Source organism: Gadus chalcogrammus, chromosome 21 (genome assembly GCF_026213295.1).
Source record: "Gadus chalcogrammus isolate NIFS_2021 chromosome 21, NIFS_Gcha_1.0, whole genome shotgun sequence".
Taxonomy (NCBI): domain Eukaryota; kingdom Metazoa; phylum Chordata; class Actinopteri; order Gadiformes; family Gadidae; genus Gadus; species Gadus chalcogrammus.
The window spans coordinates 13,473,517-13,491,273 of NC_079432.1; the positions used below are offsets into that span (position 1 = coordinate 13,473,517).

The window sequence follows — 17,757 nt, forward strand, 5'->3', positions numbered from 1 at the left end:
GGCTATCTGCCGTTTCTACCCTGCAATGGAAGCTGGGGAGTCCCCTCACAGCAACCACCAGGGAACCTCCCGCCCCAAACACAAACAGAACTGTAATAATACTAATGACGCCAACACCGATCTAAACAGGTTTGATACTGCTGAGGTGGAAGCTCTCCTGCAGCGGAGGCGCCTGTCCGGCCAGTGAATAATAACACGCCGACTGCTCATGCATTGTCCCGTGTAAACAACACACAATCATTTGGTTAAGATGTCATTAAATGGTGTGGGATGTGTTGGGTCATGTGGGCGGCTCATTTCCCAGGTGAAGCCGGCTACCAGCGAGCGGCTGGATCTATTGGAACGCGGCCGCCTCTCTCATACCAACCAGTGTGTGTGTGTGTGTGTGTGTGTGTGTGTGTGTGCGACAACTGCGCTCCAACGCAGAACCCAAACCATTAGGGGGTCTCAATTATATGCAATGATACAAAACGGGGAAAGGTTTCAAGAGTTCCCGCAGTGTGTTCAACATGAGCATAATGCTTTCCCAGCGCCATAATGGTATAATGTTCGGTAGGTTTCGCCCCTAGTTACCGTAGCAGGCCACTTATCAGGTGGGCGTTGATTTGAGTTATAGGGGCCGGTGTATAAGCGCCTGTACCTGTGAGCATGTGTCCGTGAACACTGTGCTAGATCGGCACACGCGTCAAGCTGACCTGTGACAGCTTGTGAAAGCTTACTGCAAGTCTTTGCAACTTTATGTGAATGTAGCACAATTGTGTATTGTATGTTACTCCTATTGTCCCGTATATAGGATCCGATTTGAAAGCCATTCCATACTTATTTTATGTGACTTTCAATAGAACAACTTTTCTATTCAGTTTCAAGTTTCATAGGGTCAGAGTGTGTGTGTGTGCGCGTGTGTGCGTGCGAGCATGCATCAGTGTGCGCGTGCGTGCGTGCGTGCGCATGTGTGTGCGTGCGTACGTGTTGGTGTGTGTGCGTGTGGTCATCTCACCGAGAGGCCTCGATCCGGTGCCATTTGCCGTCGCTGATGGAGAGGTGGGGGTACTCCACCCTCCCCACGCCCGAGCCCACGTCCCACAGGAAGCTCACCTTGCCCTTGCGCATCTCCAGGGCCAGGAAATCCACCTGGATCGGGACCGAGGAGGGAGGGGGGGGGGGGGTGACATAGGGAGACAGGGGGGAAAACAGATGGATACAGTAACGAGTCAAAAATAAATACACTGAAAATACAGAAAAAACGGTAAGGCTTCACAAATATGGAAACAAAAAATGTAAAATAATCATCTGTACATAAGTGTGTGTAAATAAATGGTGTGCATGCAAAGATATATGTATATACTTATTTGTCATTTGATTTAAACCTAACGGGGGCCTGAAATCTGCAGTTACAAATCTGCAGCATCAGGGGAAGGAGAAAGTAATGATATATGGCCGAGTTCAATGGCTCAGGCTTTTTAATTGTAACCAGTGTGATTCCAATTAATACCTGCTATCCACTGAGGGATATAAAGAGCAGTAAGGGTTGTTATGTTACCCGGGATTCTAATTTCAAGAACTAATCTTTTCCCCCCTAATGCTCTCTCTAAAGTAAATTCTCACAATATTTCTCCTGCATTTTGATGAATGGCCTTATTACTTATGTATGAGCTCAACATTTATACACACAGTCAAGCAAACGCACAAACTCAGACACACACACCAATAAACACACACACACAAATATATATAATTATAATTCATACAGTTCAATGCACTATTGAACAACATTTCTGAGAGTTTCATATTAAGATACAGGACACACAAAAAGTTGCACCCATTCTAGTCTCTCCAAAACTTGGAAAATATGAATTATCACAGATCACAAATCAAAGGGCAATATTATAGATTATGAACTAGGAACACATTTTAGAATATCACAAATTAGTGAACCACATACATATGCACACATTCACACACACACACACACACACACACACACACACACACACACACACACACACACACACACACACACACACACACACACACACACACACACACACAAACACACAGACACAGACACAGTCAAACAAACATACACACACCCTCTCAGATGGAGCAAGACATTAATTTCTCAGGGGAAATCAGAACAAGGCAGAAAGCAGCATAAAGTCGCTGTTAATTGCTCTCGCTAGCTGGGACATAAACACTAAACGCACACACACGCACGCACATGCACGCACGCACGCACGCACACACACACACACACACACACACACACACACACACACACACACACACACACACACACACACACACACACACACACACACACACACACACACACACACACACACACAGGGCTTGTCACTAGTAAATTAATCTGTGATATGTTTTGCATGATGCTTAGTAATAAGTATATGTGCTTGTGTATTTGTGTGTGTCCCTGCATATTGGCGTGCTTGTGTGAGAAACGGTGCTGGTGCGAGTGTGTACTGTGTTGAGCTCTGCATTTTATGATGATAAGTATGATAAATGTTACAGTTCTACGCCATCCTCAACAGCATGAAATGTGATTAATGGGCAATATTTAACGAATGATAAAATGTAAATATGCACTGCAAAAAGTTGAGGCAGTGTATTTTCCCACCAATATGATTTTGTGGCCATAAACTAAAAGCAAAAATGGAGGTACTGACTCTCCCAGAGTCTGTCTACACGCTGTACATGCTAAAACGTACCTTACGGGATGATTACATGAATGGAAGGCCGAAACAAAACATTCTTTAACGAACATCAGTGTTCACTGTATTGGGTAAATGAATGCAATAAAAAAATGGCCTATTGGTGAAACAGCTACACTGAACCAAGAAGAATAGATGTAGACCTACAATAACACACATTCAATTCACATGGTTCACATGGTCTATGGTTCAATACGCTACTTTCTGTGAACTAAACAGAGACATAATGCGGTTACATATGGGAAAATAATGTTTAGCCTACAGTGTGTTACTGAATCGATCATGGATGTAGCACCCTACACAGCCTCTACATAGTGTATGTGTATAGTGTTCAGCATTATGACAGCAAAAACCCTGTGATTAAATCAATGCACGTCTCAAATGAGGCGTAGTTTTGACCCTTTTGGCCCTCGATACAACCGTGCAGGGTCGCTGCACACACGTGCACGGTTTGGGACTGATTGCATTGCGGTACGGCAGAGAAGTCCCAGCCGTATAATTATCGTAAACATTAAGACTTTCTCCTACTTTGTTTTACACACAGCAAGTAACAATGCTTGTGACTGTTGATGACTATCGATTACGCGCTCAGTGACTGCGACACTGAGTGATTAGTGGAGAACATCACCAAGGTTGAGAACGGCGGGGCGGGGGGAGAGCGAGTGGTATTTCTACTTCCAGATTCATTACTATTACGAGCAGGATAGCGTGTCAAATATATCGAGCCATTTACAGCGACCAACTCTAACCGACGAAGAGATTAAACCTGAACAACAAGTCTGATCAAGTCGAGTGCGTTTCATTTGTATAGCCGTTGATCGAAGTTACAGCCTCGGAGGTCTTATGGGGCCACCTGTGTATGAAGCGCCCCTAACACTAGCCAAAGGGTGAGAAAAAGCTCCTTTAGTGAACAAGGAAGGAACCTTGAGAAGGATCGCAGAGCGGGGGATCCAGTGATGGTTAGGAGTGCACTGGGCGCCATAATTGACAGTCGTATTACAGGCAAACGGTTTAAGAACAATAATTAATCAAGAGTATTGTTCATGCTGATGAGGCTTGTGAGGGAGCTGCTGTTATTCCGCGGTTGCAGATGGTTGGATTACATGGTTCACATTATTGCACTCTATATATCGGTTTATTTCAGGATTCTTTATCATTTCAATATTTTCATTTAAAGGTCAAATAAAAAATATATAGCAATGAACCAAAGCGAATGCCGTGAGCGCAGACCGTTAAACAAACTCTCCTGCACCTCCTTACACCCCTGATATTTGTCTATGCCGCTAATAGCAATCTAACAGGAAAGGGCAGGATGTGAGGTCACACGTACGTATTTGGCGGAGCCCAGGTAGAACAGGAGGTTGTCTGGCGTGGTGGTCTTGACGTGGAGGACGATGGTGTTGTACCTCCCCTTCCGAATGTCGGGCCGGTAACTACGGAGACAGTCACCGCCCGACGACACAGACACCTTGATCTGAGGAGAGACACACACACACTCAGAGCCTTCGACCCTGCGCTCTGGAACAGCCTTTAAACAAGTTATTTGTGGAATTGTACCTCTACTATTATTTTAAACTAAATAAATTATATGTTGGTGTCTTGCACATGGATCCCTGGCAAATAGTGATTGTAATCCAATCAAACGTAATCCAACCTCATCCAATCCAATATTGTTATCGACCCTCATCTACTCTCATCTATCCTCCTCTACTCTTATCTACTCTATCTACCCTCATCTACCCTCATCAAGTCTAATCAAATGTAAGATAGTCTTATCTATCTACTCTACTCTAATCTATATTTTTTATTTATAACATAAACCTTCGACTTGATTAACTGCACACGTTTGATTACACTTTCCGCAAGAAGTTCAGGGCTCCATGCGTGCAGCATGGATGATTGTGTTTCCATCGATTTACCGAGTTGGCCTGCTTCCTGGCCTGGTTGATCAGCTCCTTTATTTGAGAGATGTTGCGCCTGAGATTGTCTTGCAGCCTCTTGATTGGCTGCAGCTTCTCCAACAGCCTGTCCGCCTCGTCCTCCAGATCCTTGACTTTGGCCCCGGCAGCATGGACTGAATCGAGAGAGGGAGAAGGGTCAACAGGGCTTCTCTGTTTCTGGCTACTGCTGGTTAAAGAGAAGCAGCACGGGATGGAAACAAAGCCAAATCGTCAGAGCAGAGGAAGAGATTGACCAAGAGCAAAGAGGTAATGGGTAATGGTGGGGAGAAAAGGCTCAAGGACTAGCAAGATAGAAAACATCTAGCTAAGCGCAGCTAATGTCAGATATACTATTAGCGTAGGTCACTATTACAAGAGGAGAACTTGCTTATTGTACAGCAATGACAATGAAATGACAGAAAGACGGACAGAAAGAAGGAAAGAAAGAGAGAAAGAAAGAAAGAAAGACTTTGTAGAGCTACCATGCGCTGGCGAAGGATTGAGGCGTGTGAATATAAGCGAGTAGGCACTGGAGCAAAGACGGCGATGATAGCACTAATGAAAGTAACGGTGCACCAATTTGTGTTTTTAGATGAAAATACCCCCAAAACAAGTTACAGCACCATAAAATGTTTTAATAGGACATCGTTTAGATATTCAATTATACATTTTACGGTTGTAATTAACATTGCCAAAGCGTGAATTGACAATGCCGTTCTATTTCTCAGAGTTGAAAACCACTGAGAAGTTCTGTGTCTCATTTTGACATAATATGTACGTTTATGTTTATTGGTGCACCGCTTGCAACAAGAGAAGACAATTAGAGACTTGTATAATTGAAAAATACATACTGATTGCTGGGGAGATAATAGAAATAAAAAAAGAGAGACAAAAGCAAAAAGTCAGGTGTGAGATCAAATCAAATTATTTGCAATCAATTTCTGCTACAGTTAGTTGATCACTTGATCGCGCATTTTCTTTCAGCAGCGAAAGACAGGATGAGGGATGGAAGATTGAACTACTCTACTGTCAAATGAACAAGGAACATAAATACAAGTGAAGGATAATCGTTACTTTTAACTTAATTATTTGAAAGCATTCCCACATATCATCTTGCTCCAACTCCAGAATATAAAATCAATCCAAAAATGTAAATAAAAACATTTGCATAGATGCAACGTTTTTATTCTAATTTTCAATCATCGCACCATTCTTCTCATACCAAACTTAACTTTGATTGAAAGGAACAGTTCACTATCTTGGACTCATGGTAGAACACACTGAGACAAATATAAACATGCCCTGATCTTCCTGCACATTCATGACTCCATTCTAGCCCAGGTAGATTGCTGCAGTAAGAAGCCTACAAATTCAATACTGATGCAATTACATAACAGCGTCTAATCTCTAGCATCATGCTAGACAATCTGTTACAGGCCCTTGAGTCCAAACTATCCTCGTTAACATTGGGAGCACCTTGAAATCGGAGAAGAGGAATGCCTTGGGTTGACTTCCCAAAACGCTTTCTACATCAGCGAACAGGAAAATAACTTTGACTCCCACAGAGCATTGCAAAGTAGCCTTACTGTTCTTCTCCGGGTCCTGGATCATGTGATTTGCTGCTCTGACGGTGTCCTCCAGTTCGCTGTAGTTCTTCTGGAGACCACGGAGTCGCAGGTTCAAATCCCCAAGGCGCTCCAGAACATCGATGGCAGTGGCGTTTGCGTCCGCTGCCACGACCTTGGAGGCTGCTAGCTTAGCTGCTGTGTCTGGAGGTTGTATGGAGGCAGGAGCACACACACACACACACACACACACACACACACACACACACACACACACACACACACACACACACACACACACACACACACACACACACACACACACACACACACTAGGATATCAGAACATTTCTCAATTCACTATCTGCATAGGTAAATGTTCTGAGTGTATTTGTACATGTAAAGTGTGCTTCTGTGTTTGTGTGTGTCTGAATGCAGACTATAACCTGACTACCTCTTCTGATATTGATCAGTTTGTATTGTAAGTTTAGATCTCTCTCTCTCTCTCTCTCAGCGTGTCTCTCTTTCTCTCTCTCTCTCTCTCTCTCTCTCTCTCTCTCTCTCTCTCTCTCTCTCTCTCTCTCTCTCTCTCTCTCTCTCTCTCTCTCTCTCTTTCTCTCTCTCTCTCTCTCTCTCTCTCTCTCTCTCTGGGACACACAGTATGTTATGCTCACCGCTGGGTATGGCGTTAAGGGTTGCCATGGTTTCGTTGACAGCCTTCAGCAGGTCTTTGTTTTTGTCTCTGGCAGCTTTCACCCTGCCCTTCAGATTGGCCACACTTGCTGCATTATCTGTACACATACAAAGACACACACACACACACACACACACACACACACACACACACACACACACACACACACACACACACACACACACACACACACACACACACACACACACACACACACACACACATAGAAAAGCCACAGATGACTAATGAAAGCAAACGTTTAAGCCTGCTGTCCACCCTCCTTACTCGAACGAGATGCATAATGACCTACAACGATAGATCGACAGCCGTTGCATCAGAGAGAGAGAGAGAGAGAGAGAGAGAGAGAGAGAGAGAGAGAGAGATGAAGAGAGGGGGAGAGAGAGAGAGAAGATGAAGAGAGGGATACACAAACAGAGCATTGCATTCCACCATATTATAGCTTAATGGTTTGTATAGGCACGGCGATGGGTAGACAGGCAGACAGACGGATAAGACGGACGGGCGGTCAGACAGATGGACACATAGACAGGGAGACAGACAGCTAGACGGACAGACCTTTGACGTTGTCCTCTAGTTGCTTGGCTTGATTCAACAGTCTGTAGCTCTTCTGCAGTGAGTCTTTGGCTTCATCCTTTATTGGGATGTCAGGACCAGAGGCCTACGCACACACACACAGGCACGCACGCACGCACACAAATACACACACACACACAGACACACACAATGTGTATTAATAATACTAAAAACATAACTTTGCGCAATAAGACACAGATTCATGTGCAGACAAACAGTGAAAATCCTGCTTACAAAGAGAGGAACTTGATAGGCTCGTCGGGAGCAGTTAGGGTCAGGTATGTTGCTCAGGGACAATCGAAAATCAGCTAGGAAGAGCCGAGGATTGAACTAGCAACCTTCAGATTGCAAGTCATTTCCTGAGCTAAGCCAAACTGACAAAGTGAGGCTGAAAAAGAAAGGCTGCAGTAGAGCGCGGCCTGACATTCATAGGTGCCCTGTTCCCAGCAGGACATAATGAGCATGCTACCTTATAAGCCCTGGGGAGAGCGCACACACACACACACACACACACACACACACACACACACACACACACACACACACACACACACACACACACACACACACACACACACACACACACACACACACACACACACACACACACACAGAAAACTAAGAGGAAAAGGGAGAGAAGTAATGATTGGAAGAGAGGAAAAGAGGTGAAAGAAAACAGATCTTGCAGAAAGAACAGAGAGCAACGATGAATGAAGAATGAGAGATAGAGAGAGGGGAAAGTGATCAACTGTTCCCCGATAGGGTGACATCAGTCAAGACAAATGAGTGGAGAAGTGCCTGTGTGTTTGAGAGAGAGAGAGAGAGAGAGAGAGAGAGAGAGAGAGAGAGAGAGAGAGAGAGAGAGAGAGAGAGAGAGAGAGAGAGAGAGAGAGAGAGAGAGGCAAGAGCGAGAGGAGTAAAAGAGAGAGACTGCTTTCATCTCCCCACCGCGACTAATGGTGCGGCCCGGGCGCTTGCGTTGCACCAGCGGTGGCAGTGACTACCTGTTCATGCATGTGAGATTTATCATTCCTCTCTCCTGCTGTCACACACACACACACACACACACACACACACACACACACACACACACACACACACACACACACACACACACACACACACACACACACACACACACACACACACACACACACACACCCAGGCTGTACTTGTATGACCCTGCTCGGGTGATTGAAAAGATAAAATGGATGTGCCAGTGTGCAATGATGATGGTGATGATGATGACAAATCTGTGTATACGTAACTGCAGTGTCTGTGTGTGTGTGTGTGTGCACTTTATGTGTGTACTTTGTGCAGAGGTATGTCCATTGTGCATTCAAATTAATTATTCCTATGTGCGAACGTGTGTGTGTACGTTTGTGCTGTGTGTGTATGTGTGCCCTTTCTTAATGTGTGTGTGTGTACTTTGTGTGTACAGACCAGGGAGTGTGTGTGCATGTGTGTGTGTGTGTATAAACGTGTGTGTGTGTGTGTGTGTGTGTGTGTGTGTGTGTGTGTGTGTGTGTGTGTGTGTGTGTGTGTGTGTGTGTGTGTGTGTGTGTGTGTGTGTGTGTGTGTGTGTGTCGTCACCAGCATCAGGGCCTCGGCGGCGCTCTGTTTCGCCGCCTTGGCCTCTCTCTCGGCCTCGTCCACGCTGTTCTTTATGTTGCTGTAGGCCTTGAACGCAGCCGTGGCGTTGAAGGAGAGGTTCTTAGCCTCCGCCAGAATACTACCAGGCAGGGATCATACGACAGGTACAGGACAGGGAGCACCACGGAGAGGACAGGAGGGGGGAGGAGGGGGGGGGAGGGGGGAGGGGAGGAGGCGGTGAGGAGGGGGAGAGGAACAGGAAAGAAGACAAGAAAGATCTATAAACCAACAGAAGATCAAATTAATGTGTCTGCAGTTTTAAACACTAATACAAATAATGATAATCATAGTATTACTGATGAGGATATAATAATACCCATAATATTACTGATAATAATAAAAATCTATAAAAATGAATTATGATTATGATTATGATATCATGATGTATTGACTTAGTGAATGTGTGTAGTGAATGTGAAATGTGCGACCCGTTCAGTACCCGTCGAGGATGGCCGCTGATTCGTTGAGCTGCTGGGCGTGTCCCTCGGCCAGGCCCACGTGGTCGGCCAGGTCTCCGTCACTCAGGCCGTCCGTCAGGTGAGCCACTTTGGTCTCCAGGCGGTCATGGAGAGGGCCCAGCTCTCGCTCCATCTCCTCTAGATCCTGCAGGCACACACACACAGACACAGACACACACACAGACACACACACAAGCATAAATACTCACAAGCATAAATACTCACACGCACACACACACACACACACACACACACACACACACACACACACACACACACACACACACAGGCACACACACACACTGAAATCAGCCAATGTGATGTAGCGAATGATTTAGTTTGGCCTGCTTTCAATAAAACAAACACATCAATTTCATGATAAGATACCGGCTGGATTACGTTCAACTCATCGACGTCGACATTTTAAAAGCCAGGTGGCCGGTATAGCAGCAGCCGGGCAGGCGATGGCTCTGGAAGGAGCACCAAGGCAGCCCTTCTGCGAGTCCTCCCCGGCTAGAGCTCTGGGCTGCGGGCTTCTCCCCCGCGGGCATAAGGCCTCCGTACCACACATCCACGGGCCGTCGGGGGGGTCGTGCTGGTGATCTGAGGGTGTGCGGGGGAGGAGCGTTGCGTCACCCACCTCGATCTCCCCGTTGATGCGGTCCGAGAGCTGGTTGGCCTCCCCGAGCAGCCGCTCGCCGTCCCCCAGCAGCCCCTCCGCCTCCTGCCTGACGCCGCTCACCGCCGCCCGCTTCCTCTGCAACACACACACACACACACACACACACACACACACACACACACACACACACACACACACACACACACACACACACACACACACACACACGGCAGGGTTGGTGTACGCATGTGTGTGTGTGTGTGTGTGTGTCTGTGAGTGTGTGTGGATTTGTGTGTGTCCATGGATGAGTGTGTGGATGCGTGTGTTGTCTGTTTGTGTGGGTGTGTGTATTGGTATGTGTTTTGTGTGAGGCTGGGTGTCTTTGTGTGTGTGTTTGTGGGTGTGTGTTTGGGTATATATTTTGTGTATGTGTGTGTGTGTTTGTGTATGTTTGCATGTGTGCCAGGCTGTATGTGTGTTATTGTGCATGAACGCCTGCCTGCCTGTTAGTGTGTGTGTGTGTGTGTGTGTGTGTGTGTGTGTGTGTGTGTGTGTGTGTGTGTGTGTGTGTACGTGTGTGTGTCAATGTTTGCCTTTCTGTTTGCATGTCTCGGAAATTGAATAGGTCCATTCAAGGGATGTTAATTGAAGCCGTTACTTTCCCAATAATAATTTCAAAAATAACGATTCCTGTTAAGGGCCTTTTAAAAATTGCATACGAGGACTATATTCATTGTACAAAAACAACATGATTACCCATGTCAGAGAATATGGAACGCTAAATGCATGCATGCTAGAATTCAATTTGACTCCAAGGCTATTGTGTGGTGAGGGCGCGTACCATTGAACTGAGAGAGCAACCAAGAGCGAGAGAGACAGTAATAATAAAAACAAAACCATTAAGCTAGAGGGAAATAAATACAGAAAAGGATAATTGTAAAGAAATATGCTATGAAATCCTTGAACCTTCTCATTCATTCAGCTTGAGCCTGAGGATTTGAAAAAGGTCATCTTAATCAATGACATACGGCACTTGAAAAAAAATCTAAAACTGCAACACATAGTTTTACCATAACAACTTCAATAAACGGTTTGATATTAGGGGCCAAACTGCTGGTGGGTCAATTTTTTCGTTTTCATTTGTGTGCCATTTATAAGAACAGCATAACAGAGCCTTGGGCATTGTTCCCTCACCAATCTGAAGCACCAAGTTCTATATGTGTATGTGCGCGTTTGCGTTGTGCGTGTGTGTGCGTGTGTGCGTGCGTGTGTGTATGCGTGTGTGTCTGTGTGTGTATGTGTGCAGGCGCGTGTCTTCACACGCACGTGCAGAAACAGTGTGCACACAGCACAAGCGTACCTCCAGGGCTGTGAGGTTGGCCTGGTTCTGAGCAGCCAGCACCCCGGCCTCCCTGCTCTTGCTCTGGGCAGCGTCCAACAGCTCCTGGGCCTCCTCCAGTTTCCCCCCGTGGTCCGACAGCTTCCCTGTCACCTTAATGGGAGGAGTGGGGGGGGGGGAGGCCACATGAACCAGGCTACGGTTTGCCTATGCAACAAAACCTCACTGAAATAATCCAACGTGTTCCATGAAATGTCACCTCACTTAAATATGGTATAACGGGAATTAGAATCACAGCGGGCATAATGTGGTAACACAATGGAAAATGTGCCGCATTGAAGTGGTGCCTTGCTCGAAGACGGCTCGACTCTTTAGTGGGACTGAATTAAAGTAGATGCCCTCCAGTTACCACCACATGATGTGCGCGCACACACACACACACACACACACACACAAACACACACACACAGACACACGCACACACACACACACACACGTGCGCAAATCCACACACTCAAGTCACGTGCCAGTTCACACACAAACACATACACGTCACATTTCTGTTCCCCATCATCCATGTTAGTCGACGGGGCCCCTACCTCTGCTTTGAGGTCCTCGGTGGCCTGGTGGGGGTCTCCAAACAGCCTCTTGACTTTCTGGTACAGCTCTTCGGCCAAACTGGGGAGTGGAGTAGCGCCATTCTGCTGTTAGCTTAGCACTTAGCATTTAGCCTTGAGTCCTGAGCTTTAACCATTGACCACGAACATGAGCTCCAGCACAATGAAGGAAGTAGCGAGGGGGGATAGAAGAGGGGGAGTGGGGGAGAGGAAAGGAGAGGAGGGGGTGAGGCAAGGAAATGAGAGGAGGCCGAGAGGCAAGGACAGGTGAGGAGGAGAGGGGGTGGGGGGCGAGGAGAGGAGGCGATGGTGGGGAAAAGGCAAAGAAAACTGGGGAGAGGAAAGGAGAGAAGAGGAGAGGGGGAGAAGGAGGGATGGAAAGTGAACGAAAAGAGAGGAGAGGCAAGTACAGAGGAGGAGGAGGTGAGGGGAAGAGGGGAGAGGAGGAAGGGAGAGTAATAGAGGAGAGTAGAGGAGGGAGGGGAAAGTTGTTTAGCAAAGCGGAGAGGATGGGGAGGAGAGGAGACTGTGCCTTACTAACCATAATCCCTCCAAGGCTGTTGGGATGCTTCAGGCAAAAGAGCTGATTCTGTTTCTATTGACTCCCGAGGCTACGCTAGTTTTAAGAGTTTTAAAAGCTTGCAAATATCATCACACTAATGTGTGCGTGTGTGTGTGTGTGTGTGTGTGTGTGTGTGTGTGTGTGTGTGTGTGTGTGTGTGTGTGTGTGTGTGTGTGTGTTCAACTGAGTGTGTATGTAGAGGGAAATGTATATATATTATACTATACAATGCAACACTAGATTTGAATAACAGCAGCCAGGAGATTAGATACAAATCAAGACTTGATTTGTGTGTGTGTGTGTGTGTGTGTGTGTGTGTGTGTGTGTGTGTGTGTGTGTGTGTGTGTGTGTGTGTGTGTGTGTGTGTGTGTGTGTGTGTGTGTGTGTGTGTGTGCATGTGTTTGTGTGCCTCTATGGTTGTGTCTGTTTGCCCAATTTTGTTTTTTAGAAAACCCCCCTAGAGGTAAAATTAAAAGTCTGCCGGCAAGATTACTGGCGTTGACAAGGTGAAGGTTGAGTCTGAAAGCGCCGGGGAAAACCTTGTAGTTTAGAATTGTTGTCGCTGAAACTTTGTTCGTTAAAGCACTCTGGCGTCGCTGTCAAACTTGTATATTTGCAACACAAACCAGCAAGAAGCCTCTCTTCACACGTACCTAGCGAGAGGAGAGTCACTGCTAGGCTTTCTGTACCCTCACCTTCTCTCTGTTTCTATCCTTCCCTTCGTTTCTTTCTTTCCATCCACGCTTTCTTTCCAATCTTTCACTTTGTTGCACTTCCTTTTTTTCTGTTGCACTTATTCACCCTCTCTCCACCCTAAGGCTACACGTTTTAATTAACTCATCGACCTCGTCAACATTTACCGCTGAAAGAGAAAGAGTAGGACGGAGAGAGAAAGAGAGAGTATATAGAATGGGAGGCGGGGGGAGAGAAAGGAATTCAAAGAGCAAGCTGAGGAAGCAGATTGCTAATTCCAACAAATGCATTTGGAGAGACACTGAAAAACACACACTCACACATACACAGCGAGAGAGAACTCGTAGCATAGAAAGATAGAGAGGGAGAGAGAGCAAGAGCGAGAGAAAGGGAGAGAGCGAGAGAGAGAGGAAAAGGGAGAGAGCGAGAGACAGGAAATATGAAGAGAAAGAGAGAAACAGAGCAATTTTGCTTAACCATCAGAGTAATGGCTCGAGGAGATGTAGCAATCAGCAGCCTATTAAATGGAAGCTGTTTATTCGGAATGTCTTTGGTGTCTACACAACGCGCTGCTGTATAAAAAGACGACAACAAAACACTGAATGACACAACCAATTAAAGAGGTGGGAAGACATAAGAAGGACTAAAGAAAAACAGAGGGGAAAAGAGAATAAAATATGTCTTCTACATATTATTATCATCACGTTTGCACTGTTGTTGTGCTGCATGGTCGACAAAGACCATGTGTGTCTGTATTTTGCGCAGAGACTATCTTCGACATCTGTCGAAACGGCTGCTCGCATGTGTAAGAAGGGTGCAGGAATTGTACGTGTGTGTGTGTGTGTGTGTGTGTCTGTGTGTGTGTGTCCACGGTGCCCCCTCCTACCCCAGCTCTTCCGCTGCCATGCCCTTCTTCCCAGCCAGCTGTCTGGCTCGGAGCTCGGCTAGCATGGCCTGGATCTCCGCCTTCATCTCCTTCAGGCTCTTCTCCGGTGACCCGGCGCGCCGCGATAAGGTGGCGTTCAGCTCCGCCGCCTTGGCCTGGAGCTCTGCAGGGGAACAGACGGACAGGTTGGCAGGGAGACTGACAACCAGGCAGACAGACAGGTTGGCAGGTAGACCGACACACAGACAGGTTGGCACGGAGACCGACTCACAGGCAGACCGACACATAGGCAGACAGACAGCTTGGCAGGGAGGCCGACACACTGCAGACAGACAGCTCGGCAGGGAGACCGACACACTGCAGACAGACAGCTCGGCAGGGAGGCCGACACACTGCAGACAGACAGCTTGGCAGGGAGGCCGACACACTGCAGACAGACAGCTCGGCAGGGAGACCGACACACTGCAGACAGACAGGTTGGCAGGGAGACCGACACACAGCAGACAGACAGGTTGGCAGGGAGACGACACACAGCAGACAGACAGGTTGGCAGGGAGACCGACACACTGCAGACAGACAGCTCGGCAGGGAGACCGACGCACTGCTGACAGACAGGTTGGCAGGGAGGACGACACACTGCAGACAGACAGGTTGGCAGGGAGACCGACACACTGCAGACAGACAGGTTGGCAGGGAGGCCGACACACAGCAGACAGACAGGTTGGCAGGGAGACCGACAATGCAGACAGACAGGTTGGCAGGGAGACCGACACACTGCAGACAGACAGGTTGGCAGACAGACCGACACACTGCAGACAGACAGGTTGGCAGGGAGACCGACACACAGCAGACAGACAGGTTGGCAGGGAGACCGACACACTGCAGACAGACAGGTTGGCAGGGAGACCGACACACAGCAGACAGACAGGTTGGCATGGAGACCGGTAAAACAGATGCATAAACTAACAAGGCGGGCAGGAACACAGACAGACAGACAGAAAAGCAGACAGGAAGGAAGACAGACCGACAGAGCGACCGAAAGACAAACAAGTAGACAGATAGACAAACAGGCAGGTAGACAGACAGGAAGAAAGGCAGACAAACAGATTGACAGACAGACAGGTAGAAAGACAGGCAGACAAACTCTGATTCAAGACATCAAAACGAAAAAAGGTTAGTCCTAGAATTCAAAAGAGACTGGTGTACACACTGCAGACAGACAGCTCGGCAGGGAGACCGACGCACTGCTGACAGACAGGTTGGCAGGGAGGACGACACACTGCAGACAGACAGGTTGGCAGGGAGACCGACACACTGCAGACAGACAGGTTGGCAGGGAGGCCGACACACAGCAGACAGACAGGTTGGCAGGGAGACCGACAATGCAGACAGACAGGTTGGCAGGGAGACCGACACACTGCAGACAGACAGGTTGGCAGACAGACCGACACACTGCAGACAGACAGGTTGGCAGGGAGACCGACACACAGCAGACAGACAGGTTGGCAGGGATACCGACACACTGCAGACAGACAGGTTGGCAGGGAGACCGACACACAGCAGACAGACAGGTTGGCATGGAGACCGGTAAAACAGATGCATAAACTAACAAGGCGGGCAGGAACACAGACAGACAGACAGAAAAGCAGACAGGAAGGAAGACAGACCGACAGAGCGACCGAAAGACAAACAAGTAGACAGATAGACAAACAGGCAGGTAGACAGACAGGAAGACAGGCAGACAAACAGATTGACAGACAGACAGGTAGAAAGACAGGCAGACAAACTCTGATTCAAGACATCAAAACGAAAAAAGGTTAGTCCTAGAATTCAAAAGAGACTGGTGTACTCAGGTGAGTTCAAAATTCTTCATATTTCTGCAGGTGACTACTGAGGAAATGGACCAATTTACATTTGAACCCATTCAGCCGGATACAATGGATGGAACAATTGTTGTAATTTCCAATTGCATGGCTCCGTCATCCAGTCTGGTAAGGTCGGGAGGGAGGGAAGAGTTGGTCTAGGGCCTACCAAGGCATCTCCCTCCACGTCCTCGACCCTCCAGACGACTTTAAAAGCTGAGGCGGTGATTGTGGCACAGACGCCCAACGTGTTGATTTGGGGCCCACATGATTTACACCCTGGTTTAGCCTCGAGGGCTATCGATGGCGGGGATTGATATATAATGTCATCCAGATTGTAATCAAAACCATACTTAAAAGTGTTATCTGCTAACGACCGCCTTGTTTTCATACACTGCCTTCCATAATCTTTGGTTAATCATCCGAGTTTAGAAATAATTGTTTAAAATGAGGAGAGAAATTCTAATTGCACTTTGCTGACATGTCTAATAATTGAACAAGATGGAAAGACAAAGCGAGATAAAGTGAGAGTGATAAAGAGAGAGAGAGAGAGATAAAGAGAAAGAGAGAGAGAGCTCCAGGAAGGGAATCAAGTGCTGTTTGAACTCCATTTGATTAAACACACAGACATACACCTTGCCAATAGTCATGAACCTAGACACACACACAAACATACACACACAGGTCCTTTATGCAAAAGTCATTATATCATGCAAATACACTTTCACAGACACACACACTCTCTCACGTACACACACACACGCATGCACACACACTCAAAAACACACACAAAACACACACATGGCCTCGATTCAAAGCCAGGGATTTTGGCAGTCTTCAATGCTTGCCTTGATTTTATCTAATTAACAGCAGGGAAATCTTAAACCAATCAAAAGCAAACTCCAACACAACATGTTGCTGGGCTCATTTGAATGAGTGTGTGTCTGTGCGTGTGTGTGTGTCTCTGTGTGTGTGTGTGTGTGTGTGTGTGTGTGTGTATGTGTGTGTCTGTGTGTGTGTGTGTGTGTGTGTGTGTGAGAGCTTTTATGCATGAGAAATTACTTGTGTGATGAGGGACACAAGTCTCCTCATTTGAAAGGTAAACATGATGTGATAAGGGCAGGACAAAACTAAAACCATCATGCTAATTAACAGCTGTGTGTGTGTGTTTGTGCGCGTGTGTGTGTGTGTGTGTTTTTGTGCATGTGTGTATGTGTGTGTGTGTGTGTACCAGCTATGTGTGGCAGACCAGCCTTATTAGTTGGTGGGATTTAAAAGCCAATTAAGCACTTAAAACGTGAATAGAATCACATTATATCTTGTAAAACAACACACACACACACACACACACACACACACACACACACACACACACACACAGTGTGTGTGTGTGTGTTTTGTTTTGCAAACATGTGTGTTTGCATTGTTTTGCATGAACTTGCTTTAGCTTGTGCCTTCTAAGGACCTAGCATCCTTTGGGTGTATACATACAACAAATTAAAAAGAGCACAGAGAGAGAGAGAGAGAGAGAGAGAGAGAGGGA

The 17,757-nt window shown here is 46.8% G+C and overlaps 1 protein-coding gene across 1 annotated transcript in view; it reads right to left on the reverse strand.

Moving 5' to 3' along the window:
* lama2 (laminin, alpha 2) overlaps positions 1–17,757 on the reverse strand; it is a 74,940-nt gene that overhangs the window by 24,966 nt on the left and 32,217 nt on the right. Inside the window, exons 16-27 of the mRNA XM_056581943.1 lie at positions 14,353–14,515; positions 12,194–12,272; positions 11,616–11,747; positions 10,274–10,390; positions 9,615–9,778; positions 9,116–9,254; positions 7,505–7,607; positions 6,909–7,025; positions 6,256–6,438; positions 4,649–4,803; positions 4,060–4,203; positions 998–1,131 (exon numbers count right to left, since the gene is read on the reverse strand). Of these exons, the coding sequence (XP_056437918.1) occupies positions 998–1,131; positions 4,060–4,203; positions 4,649–4,803; positions 6,256–6,438; positions 6,909–7,025; positions 7,505–7,607; positions 9,116–9,254; positions 9,615–9,778; positions 10,274–10,390; positions 11,616–11,747; positions 12,194–12,272; positions 14,353–14,515 (1,630 nt within the window). The remainder of the gene's footprint in view (positions 1–997; positions 1,132–4,059; positions 4,204–4,648; positions 4,804–6,255; positions 6,439–6,908; positions 7,026–7,504; positions 7,608–9,115; positions 9,255–9,614; positions 9,779–10,273; positions 10,391–11,615; positions 11,748–12,193; positions 12,273–14,352; positions 14,516–17,757) is intronic.